This window comes from Gekko japonicus, unplaced genomic scaffold, assembly GCF_001447785.1.
Source record: "Gekko japonicus isolate JY-2015 unplaced genomic scaffold, Gekko_japonicus_V1.1 scaffold2, whole genome shotgun sequence".
Classification (NCBI taxonomy): Eukaryota; Metazoa; Chordata; class Lepidosauria; order Squamata; family Gekkonidae; genus Gekko; species Gekko japonicus.
Window position 1 is genome coordinate 4,000,886 of NW_015175358.1, and position 13,340 is coordinate 4,014,225.

At 41.6% G+C, this 13,340-nt stretch overlaps 1 protein-coding gene across 2 annotated transcripts in view; it reads right to left on the bottom strand.

Annotated features, from left to right (window-relative positions):
* The window catches only part of MYH7B (myosin, heavy chain 7B, cardiac muscle, beta), a 59,568-nt gene that overhangs the window by 45,582 nt on the left and 646 nt on the right, over positions 1–13,340 (bottom strand). For both annotated transcript variants that reach the window (XM_015425262.1, XM_015425263.1), the window contains exons 2-6: positions 12,497–12,652; positions 9,876–9,979; positions 4,606–4,749; positions 3,099–3,255; positions 2,025–2,052 (exon numbers count right to left, since the gene is read on the bottom strand). In XM_015425262.1, coding sequence (XP_015280748.1) covers positions 2,025–2,052; positions 3,099–3,255; positions 4,606–4,749; positions 9,876–9,979; positions 12,497–12,599 — 536 coding nt within the window. In that variant the 5' untranslated portion in view covers positions 12,600–12,652. The remainder of the gene's footprint in view (positions 1–2,024; positions 2,053–3,098; positions 3,256–4,605; positions 4,750–9,875; positions 9,980–12,496; positions 12,653–13,340) is intronic.

Here is a 13,340-nt window from a genome sequence, read left to right on the forward strand (position 1 = left end):
GTTGGGGGGGGGGGTGGCAAACGGGGGGGGGGGGGGTTGGCAACCCTAGTTGTGCTGAAAGACTGCTTGTGACCTCTGGGGGGAAAACTCTAGATGGAGATTTCCTGCTGTTACAGCTGATCTCCAGACATGCCAGATCAGTTTCCCTGAAGGAAATGGCTGCCGTGGAAGGTGGATTCTATGGCATTATAACCTGCTGAGGTCCCTCCAGGTATTTCCCAACCCAGAGCTACCAAGTCTAATGATGAAGAGGCTTCTTCCTTACTTTGGACTTGGTGCATTTGCAAGCACTGTAACTTCATACTGCACAAAGAATATTTACAAGCTGCACTTTCTATTGGAGCCAATGGACTAGGAATAGGGGCAGAGGCAGCTGCCCTTGAGCAGTTCTTTCTTAATGGGTCTGTTTGCCACGGGCAAGAGTAAGTGGGCCATAAGTCGTTAGCAGTCCTCCAGGAAAGGCCAGGCACGGCCTTGAGGGCATGCCAGGTGCTTGACCTTCTACCCTCTGCTTCCCCTCACACCACTTGAGGAACGATTGGGTTCCTTTTCTGACTTGGATTCCTTCCATTCTCCACGAGTACAGAGAAAGCACCATCATATTTGTGTTAAGCCCAAAACACTTTTTAAAATTCCCCCTTTTAAGAGGTGATGGAGTGGGGAGAGATCTTCCTTTCTTTCCAACGTAAATCCCAAGAAAGTTTAATCCACCCAAACAACCCAAAATAAGTAGTTCTGGCCGAAGCCCAGCAGGGTGGCTCCAGGGTCTGGGATTCCTTATCACGCAAGCTAGTCTCACCCTCCTGTCTGCAAAGCCCTCTGGCACTAGCTTGGCATTGATTTCATGCCTATAGTTAGCTGTTCTTCCATTGTAATCCCAGCACACAAAGAGCCACACTCACGGGGCGGGGGAGGGGGGGAGTGAGGCCTCTGCAGGACATGAGCCAAACATCTCAAGCGAACGGCCCCTGCTTTACCTAATTAGGCCATGGCCAAGGCTACACACAACAGGGGGGTTCTGGCAGCCGATAAGGCTTTATATAGCCTCCTTACCAGGGCCATTCCAGTTAATGTGTCTTGTCCCTTCTGTTTCTTCACAATCTAGCCTCAGCTGTTTCTTTCCCACAGTCTCTCATTTCTCCCCATTTCTTCCCTCTCCAGATTTGTCCATCTAATATCCTCCCCCTTCTTAAACCACTGTATCCCCAGCCCTTCTGGAACCCCAAAATTCTTCTTTCAAGCTATTGTCAACCAACATCACTCAGCCTGCTTTCCTTTTGCTCTCTCCAAACAGGCATACTGCCAGCTGCCTTTCTGAGGCTTTCTCCAGAGGTACTATGTGTTACTCCCATTGAGCAGAGTTTTACTATTCAAGTTCTAATTCACCCATCCAATGAAATAACAGCCACTGGTTTAGTAGCCCACCAGACACTTGGTAGACCTGCCTTTAGTCCTCGACCAGTAGCAGCAGGAAGAATTTGGCAAGCACATGACAAGACACAGTGCATGGTTAGAAGGCTAGGGCCTGGCTTGATGGGTCACAGGAAGTGCAGGACTTACTCTAGCTTCACTCAGCTTTGTTCATGGGTGCCTCAGGATCTTTGCTTGGGACATGGATTAGTTTAATTAGGTTTCGTATGAGACATTTCTGCCTTGGAACTACTTAACATGTTGCCCAAAGAAACAGATGGTACAGACAGGAAGTATGAGAAATCACACACCGACAGGAATTTTCTATCCAACATTCATTGGCAGTATACTCCTGGGAGGGTTGCAGCAGCTGTTAGTTGATATATAACAGCCAGAAAATCTGTCCTGGGTGTGTATGTGGGACAGCTTATGTGACAAATTGAAAGGGGAGGAGTGCAGAGAGGTACCCGTGATCCTAGATATTCTGTGGTGTGACTAAACAACCTGGCTATACTTTTCTGACAGGGAGAGATGGAAAGTTTCCTCTGCCTACAGTTCACTTGCACTTATGAAGGAAAAAAGATAATGGTATAGAGAACAACATGTTCACTTACGTGATGAGCATGGATTGGTTCTCACGATCTGTAAGGTAAGGGGCACGTATTAGGATGCAAGTCATTACTTTGAACATGGGATAACATGCCAATAAAAGCATGGGGGAAGTTGGGATGGGCACTCACACACACTCCTCCTCAGCTACAACCATGTTGCCATAAACATTACCATCATCTCAAGGGCATCTTGCTCATTAAATGATATTCACCAAATGACTATGACAAAAGGATATTTGAATGCAAACAGTATATATATGAAAGTTATAAATGTAAGAGAAGGGTTTTAGCCTAGTGTTCCTCCCAGCATGATTACACTTCACATGCATAGAGGTTGCTCCATACACATAGGTCATTCAAGCATACGTACCTCCACTCCTGCATTCTGAAGTGGTGCAGTCATCAACCTGGGTGAACTGTACTATGTGTTTCATAGTTCATTGTACCAGCACTCTAATATTTAATTTGCTAGAGTGCTGGTACAATGTTCCTGCGGCTAGCTGATTTGTGTAAGAAACAGACTCCATGAGGGGCCTAGGCATATCAGCAGTCTAACCTCTGATGTGGGAACACAGAAGATGGCAGTTGTGAGCAGCACCCATAAAGAAAGAAAAGTAGCAAGCTACATTTGGCTAGCCACCCTTGTAGCATTCCACATGTTCCTGTTTCTGACATCAATTTACACAGAGAAAAGCAAACATAAAAAATATTTTTAAAAACTATGTCTGCACTGGCTCTGAGAGGAAGGGCTCTGTTCTCTTCCCCAGCAAGTTATTTCCCATGTGTAGGTATGGATCCAATACTTGTAACAGGAGAACATCACTGAGCTCCTGTCAGAAAAGTTTTACATTTATTTAGGGTATTAGCTGCATTCTTCAAAAAGGAATGTTCTAAGTAGCTGCACATTTGGCTTCCTGAGTGCCAAAGATAATCCAATTCCCTTTCCAACAAGCACTTTATAAGAGGAAAAGGAATGTTCTAAGTAGCTGCACATTTTGCTTCCTGAGTGCCAAAGATAATGTTAAGCCAATTCCTTTTCCAACAAGCACTTTATAAGAGAAAGACTGAGATACTTACTGCGTAACATGTCATTGTAGGCATTGTCTGCAATGGAGTAGATGTGGGGCGTGACTTCAGATCTCCGCTTGCCCTTATAGGCAGCTACGACAGGAGGAGTATAAACTGGAAGCCATTTATATGGGTTTATGGTGACACAAAACAAGCCTGAGTAGGTCTGAGGAGAAGGAAAAGGCATGGTAAGATGGCTACCATTTTTCTCCCTCTAGTTATAGAGGAGCCATTTAGGCAGGTCAGGCATGGGCTATTCCACATCCATCCTACACACCCCGTACCCCTTTTCAATTGTTATGTTTAACAACACATATGGGGAGAATGTGCTACTTGTGATCCCTCCATTATGTGCAGTATCCAATTTGTCTGAAAGGGACAAGGGAGGTATCATGAGGATAGCATGTAGCACATTCTATACACATGCATGGTAAAAGGTAATGACTGAAAGGGGCAACTGTTGACCCACATTTCAGGCTACATGTGATTACTGCTCAAGAGCGTCTTATCTCTGATTACCATGAAGCATTTAGTGAATCCTGCACTTGGATCTCATCCCTGGACAAGTGTGGGGCGAAACTGGGGTGACCTCGATGTAATATGGAAACAAAAAATACCCCGAGATAATTACAGAGGTGAACTCAAGTGTAATGTAGAATGTAAAAATACCCTGAGATAATTACAGGGGTGAACTTGCATGTAGTATAGAATGTAAGTTCGGGGATAGGGTTGAACCAGGATTTAAGGTCTAGTGTGGACAGGACCAAAGAAGTGAAGTGACGAAGTCAAATACCTGTAATATATGCTGCTTTGGGGGAAATTTAATGCTGACTGTATCCAAAAAAGGGGCTTTGAACCTTGCTGTTAACCTAGTCAATGATTCTGAAATCTCTTTGTCCCTCTCTCAGTCCTTATTGAAATATGAAACAGAAACCCCACATGGTAATTAGCCATATGATTTAGCTGCTGTTCCCCCTCAAGTGAATTTGCTAATAAAATAATACGCATTTCAAGAAAATTTCTGGATTCTTGTTCATCAAAGATCCAAACTATCCTCATGTCTTTGCAAGCAGAAAAAGGAAGAAATTTCTCAGATCATAGAGCAGAGGGTAAATGACAGGAATTTAATGACATGCTATTTCACCACTATTTGGAATGGCAAGGAATTTCTGAGAAAATATGGCTTTAATCCTGTGCAGACTGAGTGCGGTCATGCTAGAGGAAGGCATCCCCCCCTCCCTCTCTCACTGATCATTTTTTGCTCCCCACAAATTATACTCCTTTGGGTTCATGGACTCAAATCATTTTGGAGGCAAATTAGGGATCTTCAGCAGTAGGAGAACAGGCGAAAATTGCTCTTCCTTCCTCCTCAAATGGAAAAACCATTCTGTCAGAGGAGCTACTACTGTGCCTGAGGGAATGGCCCAATAAGAGCCAAGCCCTTGCTTTTTATGAACAGGGAGAGCTCTGTTCCAGCTATTGTCATTCTCAGGCAGTGTCATATTCTCTTACTTACATAGATCATCCATTTTGAATAACGCCGTTTCAGGTTATGCAACACGGAGGCCTCATTAAGGTGGGTTAACATTGCCATGTCTTCAATCATGTCAAATTTGGGAGGGTTCATTTGCTGAATGTCATCCTCGTTAACAACGATAGTCTGCAAGAATTGAACAAAACCACTCACGAAACTGAGAAATGAATCCGCCCCTCTTACACTGAACAAATAGTTCCATAAACTCAGATATCACCCCTGACCCTTTCACTTATTGGGGAAGTTCCCAGTGGCCTGCTGCCCTGGCGGGTCACTGGTGGCTAAGAGTAAGCAAAGCCAAGAGGCCCCTGCAGTGTAGGCAGTGATACAAGGGCAATTCACCCTAGCAATGCTGGCTACTGGTGCTGGAGGGCCCAACACCTGTTGCCATTGTTGCCACAGCCCAAGTGTGAACTGCAGCAGTGCCTGCAGCACTGGGACCACTTTGTTCAGCTTGTTCCAAGGCTGGAGTCAGTGCGTAGTAGTTGGGGTGTCCACTTGAGACCCAGGTTCAAATGCCCACTCTACCACGGAAGCTCACTGGGTGACTTCAAGCCAGTCACTCTCTCACCCAAGGCTGCTGCTGTGAGGATAAAATGTTTAAGCTTCTTTGGGTCCCCACTAGGGATAAACTCAGGGTATAAATATCTAAATAGCTAATAAATTGAACATCCCACTCTCACATTCACTCTAATCCTACTAATTAATGCCAATCCCAGGCACCTTTCAAATCTTCTCTATTTTCTTTATCTCTGCCAAGCCACAGAGCATGAAATACAATTGCTGGATCTTCGGACCAACCGACATCTACCTAATGTAACATTCTGTTTTCCCCACTGGCCATGTTCATCCCAATGTGCTTGGTTTAAACATACAATATTAACATGAATTTAAACTTTAGAAATAACAGTAGTCAAGTTAGAACTTCCCAACTGTAAGAACTCACAGTTCACTTTAAGAAAAATAGTATTAAAGTGGATCCTACCACACTGCCAAGAAAAGTTTGTTTGTTTATTAAAATATTTATATCACACCTTTCCTTTGGCTCAAGTCTGAAGCCTTCCTCAATTCTAAGGAGACTTCTTCCAACCTAAATGGTTCTTATGTTAAAGGAAGAGCCACTTGTCATCTTCTGGGCATGGAGCAGGGGTCACTGGGGTGTGGGGGCAGGTAGTTGTGAATTTCCTACATTGTGCAAGCGGTTGGACTAGATGACCCTGGAGGTCCAACTCTATGATTCTAGTTACACTGGAGGAAGTCTCCTTATACTGGAAGAAGGCTAATTGGAGGGTGGATGGATCCCCTTAAGTGCCTTATGAATCTCATAACCAGAGCATGAAGGTGATGGTAGTCCTTCTGTAATTTCTCTCTTGTATCAAAAAAGAGTTAGATGACTAAGGTACTGTTTAGCTTTCATGGTTGGTCCTTGGACTGCAACCATAACAACTCTTGAATGAGTAGAAGATAGTTCTGCTTGCATAAGGGGTGTCCATCCTCAAGCTGTGGCCTCCTGAGTTGACTCCTAGGATTTAAGGTCCAGGAGCCAGTGGGAGGCGGGAGTTATCTTGGAGTCAACCTTTTCTGTTTCAGGTTCAGGATGTTAAATATTACAAGGAGAAGTCTTAATTAGAAGAGAGTTCAGCAATGAAATGCTGCTTTTGGATGGCTGGGGATTTATTTTGTTGATTTTTCTCCCAAGAAAGGATGAGGTAGGCATTGGTCAAGCATTCTTAACTGTAGAGCTCTTTGTTTTGTGCAGAGGATAAGAACAGCCAACCCTTTGGACCTCTCAAACTCTATTAGACTACAAGGTTTTCTTTGAGATTTTGTTACTCCTAATGTGGTAATGACCATTCTGCAGAAACCACTTTCCATTAATTTTCAGGCTCTCAGCACTAGGCTGGAAACATAGCAAAACAGACTGTTGATCCCAATGCTTTATTGAGCAATGACTGTCAACACAATCCTACGCATGTTTACTTGGAAGTAAATCCCATCGACTTTCAAGAGCGGAGCCTTAGATATTGGATAAGTCGGTCACATCTTGGCGTGACTCCTGTAATTGTACTGCAATTGCTCCTGTGGCTCTAAGGCGGCTGGCGCTGTCATATTTATACAGATAAATATAACCTAAACAAAATAATATGCCACAGAATTTTAATCAGGAAAGTGTGGGGTTATTTAGACAAAACAGCTGAAGTGTACAGTTCATTACTTATAATAACTGGAATTAGTTTGATCTTATAAATCCAAGAATTGGAATAACTATCATATTACACATCTGTGCCTGAGGAGAACGAACTGTCTTTAACAAATGTTACTGCTCATATGAAAAGAAAACAACCTTACCAGTGTAAGCTTAATTAGGCAGACACGTCTGGTGTCTAAAAACAAAACTAAGCAACTAGAAGTCTTGATGAGGCACATAGCGAGAGTTTGGTGTTTTCCACACAGGGACAGGCTTGCGTCGTTTCCCTGTTGCTAGCACAGCTGCTAATACAGTGCAGCAGTGATTGCGCTTCCAGACAGCAGATTTCCCTCATTTTTTTTTAATTAGCAATTTAATAGTGTTATGTTGATATACTGTTATACTAAAATATGCAACAGGTTCTCTGAGTTCGGCAATTTCATTTTTGTTAAGACAAGAGAGTGTCTAGCCCATTTCTTTGAAGAGATATGTGTTTCTTTGCATAGATAATGCAATAAAAAACCTGTCGGTGAAGTATTAAGATTGGAAATTTATAAATTTATTGTGAGATGGAATTTATTCCCATTTACATTGGCATAATCTATGCTTAGGCAAAGCAGCTAGAGCTCTACAGAAATTAAACCCAGACATTAAGGTTTTGTTGCTTGACTATACACTACGGTGTGATTCTACTTTTATCAAGAAATACTGCAGGCTGCATTACACTGGTATAAAATGGCTGTAGTGACTTGAAAAGTCTTCAGTGATGATGATGATGATTAGACTTAGAAGAAAGAGTTCAGAATAAATACAAGCTCATTTTGAATAGACATTTAGCTTGTTGAAACTGAAAACAAATTGAGAGCCCTTGAATACTAACAAAAATAATTGAGCTGTTTCCTGTTCTTGTGATAAATTCTGTAGTAAATTTGATGGTACATAGCCTGAGAGCAAACATAGCCTATTTTTCTTTTCTATCCTTTCCTGACACTAGCTGGATAATTGGCCATTGTAGGCATTGGCTGAAGAAGGCAGACCATTAATATTGTTGTTAACTGCTGAAATTAATTAGTTTAAAGGATAGAGGAACTTCACTATTATTCTTGCAACATCATTGCTTAAAGGGATTGTTTTAAATCCCTGAGATGTACAGAAAGTCTCTTACCAAAATTATAGCTTTCTTAGACAACAGACTTATTTTATTTATGGTTTAGCATTTCTGTCGTTTTTGTTTTTGCTGTTGAAATGATATGTGTGAAACATTTTGTGTGCTTAGGATAAACCACTGTATAGATTTTGAAGTATTACTCTTAGTAGCAGTATTATCTGATTGAGTGAGGGCTGGCTCTCACATCAAAAGTACTGTGACCACTGACCCCCTTTAGTTCCATTACCAGCTGTTGTAGTAGCATTTAACCGAGATTATGAGGGAGGCTGGGTTATTTGGGTGAGAACTAACCAACGATGTGGTTATTCCCAATAGTGTAGAAGTGGTGAACACTTGCAGTATATCACACCATCACACACATATGCACACACACTATCTTCCCATTCGTGAAGCAGCAAAGCATGGAGCCATGGGGGATGTCCAACTGCATTGTTCATTTGACAAAAGAACTCGTCTTAATTCTTGATTGTTTCAGAAGGATGTACAGTCAGATGTCCTAATAACCAGAGGCATAGCCAGCTTGAAAAGGCAATTAAAGGTAAAGGTAAAGGTTCCCTTGCTTGAAAGCCAGTCGAGTCTGACTCTAGGGTTGCGGTGCTCATCTCCGTTTCAAAGCCGAAGAGCCAGCACTGTCCGAAGACGTTTCCGTGGTCATGTGGCCGGCATGACTAAACACCAAGGTGCACGGAACGCTGTTACCTTCCCACCAAAGTGGTACCTATTTATCTACTTGCAATTTCTTGCTTTCGAACTGCTAGGTTGGCAGGAGCTGGAACTAGAGACGGGAGCTCACTCCGTCATGCAGCAACTCGGGTCTTGAACTGCTGAACTGCCGACCTTCCACAGCCTGCAGTTCAGCGTCTTAACCACTTGAGCCACCACAGCTCCCGGAAAAGGCAATTAGATTCATGGAAAATAGGTCTTCCAGTGGCTACTAGCCATAGCGACTAAAGAGAACCTCCACATTCAGAGGCAATAAACCTCTGAATACCAGAGCCAGGAAGCAACACCAGGGGAAGGCCTTGGCTTCTATCGTCCGTTGTTGGCCCTCCAGAATAACTTGTTGGCCACTGTATGAGACAGGACAATGGACTAGATGGACCACTGGTTTGATCTAGCAGGATCTTCTCATATGTTGTATCTTCTTATCAGCACAAATCTGACAATACACCATGCTTAAATACTCTGGCGTAGATCTTATTCTAGTAACTTCCATTTCCACAGCACTGTCGTCTCTTGGAGAGAAGTTCTGCAATGGACCACCAGGCTTTCACTCATACTCAATAATGCAGTTTCAATCCACTTCAGTGACTGTTTGCAAGTGGATTTTGCCATTTCACACAATAAAATCCAGTTGCAAAGTGCATTGAAAGTGGATTGAAAATGCATTAGTTAGTGTGTGTGAAAGCACCCCTCAGGACAGGACATCAGAAACAGAAAAAAGGGTTAGGATCCAAGCAACTTCTTCCTTCTTTCCTCTTCCACATGATGACATATAGACACTTCTTGATATCTTGCTTTTTTATGCTTGTGTATCTGTTGGGAAATTGCTTACCCCTTTTCTTTTCTTTTTTCTTTTTATTTAAAGTGGGAGTAAAATATAATGACAGTGGAAGCAAATCTACACATAGGTTTCTATAAAAGATTTCCAAATACCAAAAATCCAGCATCCCTATGCAACTGTCATCTATATGCCATACATTCAAATACTGATAAAATTGTAAGGTCCTTGATCCACTGATTTACAGGAGGTGGGCACTTATCTCTCCAATGGTGTAAGATAAGTCTTTCAGCTGTAGTAAAGGCATGTAGAGGGTCCATGTTTGTTGACCACTGATTAGCCTCTAAGAGATGGGCAGATAGTTTACACAAGCATACTCAAAAATCATTGCTTACCTTTTTATCTGGAGTCTCCACAGTGACTTTGCCACCAGAAGATTCTTTGATTTCAACCTCAATATAGGCCGCCTTTTCATCTGGAACCCAGGCCCGCTTCTTCCCTTTATGGTCCCCAAAAGAGAAAACACAACACTTAGGAAAACCATGGGGTTGTTTTCTTTTCTTTTTTGCCATTCGCAGTAGTTTTCCCATGTCAATTACAATATGGACTAGCTAAATTAAACACAAAATGACAATGAAGAAATTGAAATTGTTCAAGACTTTCTATTCCTTGGCTCCATTCACAACAAAAATAGAGACTGCCACCAAGAAATCAGAAGGAGATTGAGACTGGGAAGAGCAGCCATGAAGGAGCAGATTCTTAAGTGTAAGAATGTGTTGCTGACGATCAAGATCAAATTAATTCATGCCACGGTATTCCCAATTACTATGTATGGGTGTGAAAGTTGAACAATGAAGAAAGCTGACAGGAAGAAAGTATATTTTTTTGAAATATGATGTTGGAGGAGAGTTTTATGGATACCATGGACCACCGAAAAGATAAGTAAGTAGATTGTAGATCAAATCAGGCCTGAACTCTCCCTAGAAGCTAAAATGACCAAACAGAAGCTATTGTACTTTGGTCACATAATGAGAAGATAAGAGTTCCGGGAAAAGACAATAATGCTAGGAAGAAGGCAACAGGAAAAGAAGAAGAACCAACATGAGATAGATTGATACAATCAAGGAAGCCACAGCCTTTAGTTTGCAAGACCTGAGCAAGGCTGTTAACGACAGGACATTTTGGATTACATTAATTCATTGGGTTGCCATAAATCAGAAATGACTTGATGCCACTTAACACAAACACACAGTCCTGTTTAAAATTGTGTGCAACATTTTGTTTCAGTTCTACCCAAGGTACATTTTTGCATGCCTGAACAGAGTGACCACTAATCTAGAATAGTACAAGAGAGATAATTGGATGCAACCAGGGCTTTTTTTCTGGGGGAATGCACCAGAACAGAGTTCCAGAACCTCTTTGACAACATTCTTTTTAAAATGTTCATGATTTTTCAGTATACAGATTGAAAACTTCATTTACCTCTTGAGAGTTCTGGCACCTCTTAAAAAAAGAAAAAGCCCTGGCTGCAACTATAATGAAAATAGCTAGGCTGCTTAATTATTAATCACCCCAGGAACCAAACGATTGAGAGTGCAAGGTATATGAGAGCAAATCTAGGAGAAAAACAGGATGTAAATACTTCAAATCAGTAAATGCCCTGAATAAAAACAAATTAACATGTATATTAATAATAGGTGGGAGTAGCCATTTCAAGGCTCAATCAGAAATTTCTAGAACTGTCAAGTTGGGCACAATGGTGTTTACTCAGTCAAATCTGTTCAGTCAAATCTGGGGCTCAGTATAAATGCATCACATAACTAAATAAAATACCCTAACTAAAAATAGCTTAACAGATATATTAATAACAGATTAATATTTTCAGGATTTGATTTTTAAAAATTGAGCCATCGAACTGGACACTGTGATGTTTGCCTCAGGTCAATCCAGAAGCGCCATAATTTCCAGCACTGATGCCCAAAGGCTCTTCTACATTTTGCCCAGGAGCATCTCCATGTATTTATCTTTCTGGATTTGTCTGACACTTCTACCCGCAAGAGCTGAGTCAGGTGGGAAATTTATTTTAGGAGAAACAAAAGCATTATGCTCTGTATTCTTTGTGCATGAGCCTTCAGATATTTATTCTGAAGCAAACAAGATCATTCTTAGATCATGTAAGGCTGTTGCAAGGATAATAGAACCACTCACATGAAATATGATAATGGCAGCGGTAGAAAGGTGTACGTAAAGAATATAGTGCCAAATCCTGCTGTAAACTCGATTTATCTTCACATGACAAAAGCCTATGTAACAGTTTCCTGGACAAAAATTCTCCATATGTTTCTAGTAATCAAGCATTTCTATCTCATATAGTCATTCCAGAAGTACTGTTTCAATTTGATGCCCCACTACCACAGTGGTGTAGTTACAATAATTATCTCAGTCATATCAGCATCCCTTTGTATAGTTGCAATGATGACCAGGCACCCAGGAGCCAATTATACACAGGTCTGGAAACTACACTCAAATAAACATTTCCCTAGGTATGGTTATAGTTGTCTCAGACTACACAGAGGTCTGTTCATGGAAGAATCTAACCACCCCCCACAAAAGTAGCACTACCATCTACACAATGTATATAAGAGATGGGAGGAAAGAGGGAAAGGGCCACTCACTTTCCAATCTGCAGGAACCCCAACATAACAAAACAAAGTGGAATAATGGGAGAGGCTGCACCTGCTACAGGTTTATGCAACTTCCAATTGTAAAAAGAAATAACCTGTTCAAGATCTGGACTAGACAACCTTCTTAGTGGCTTTATTTAATTAAAGCTAATTTGCACCACAGGTGGAGATATGTTGAGCAGAAATCTCCATTGCTTGCATGAAAATGCATGGCATTTGTAGGAAAATGAGATGAAACAATGCTATGGTTCCCCTGGAGACAGCAACACTGGGAAGGAAAGCAGCGGAAAGCATGGTATCAACCCTATTGCTAACCACAAATGTTTTCTTACCATCAAATGGGAGATTCTGATATCTCATCTGTTCCTCATAACTTTTTCGGAGGTATTCAGCGGACTCCCCAAACTCACTCATGTCTAACATATGAGCAGACATTTTGCCGACTGGAAGGAGAAATTTTGGACAGCAGCAAGCAGGCAAGATACACTCTAGAAACATTGAGAAGAAGAGAAACAGGATGTCAGTCCAAGAATCAATCACAGTATTAATATATAGCATTAATTTAATGCGCCCAAGAAAATGCTCTCCATCCTCTTTTTCTCCTAAGTATGTAAAGATTCCTCCAGTGCTGAGTACAGTGAATGTGGGCTGAGTTGCGCAAGTTTTGGTGGGCTACAACACATCAACCTGTCTACATCTAACCAGAGTTAAGTCCCGTCTCTCTACTGGATCAGCTGCTCATTTTCTGCTACTACACCAAAGGCAGCCATCCAGTACAAGCCCACATCATGGCTCAAGCCTAATAAATAACAGCTACATCAACAAGTTCGTTACACTCTTCATCATGCCTTTAATGATAATATAGATTGAAACAATTTTCCCATTTAAACCTGTTGTGCACAGGTGGATTGCCTTCAGACTTCCCTGGTCCAAATTTTTTAAAGCTAGAATTTATTGGGTTCACCAATGCGTTTTTAAATTTACAAAGCAAGAATTCCAAGGTATTTTCACTGTTCAGAAAGAACTAATCTGTGCTAGGGGATCTTGAGCGTGCAATTCTTGCTTAAGAACTTAAAAAGCACATTGCAGAACAAGATCAATCTTTACCAGACTGTCATTACTTGCAGGAAATCCCTGGAAGCTGCTGAGATAAGTCCATCCATAGATCATGCTCTG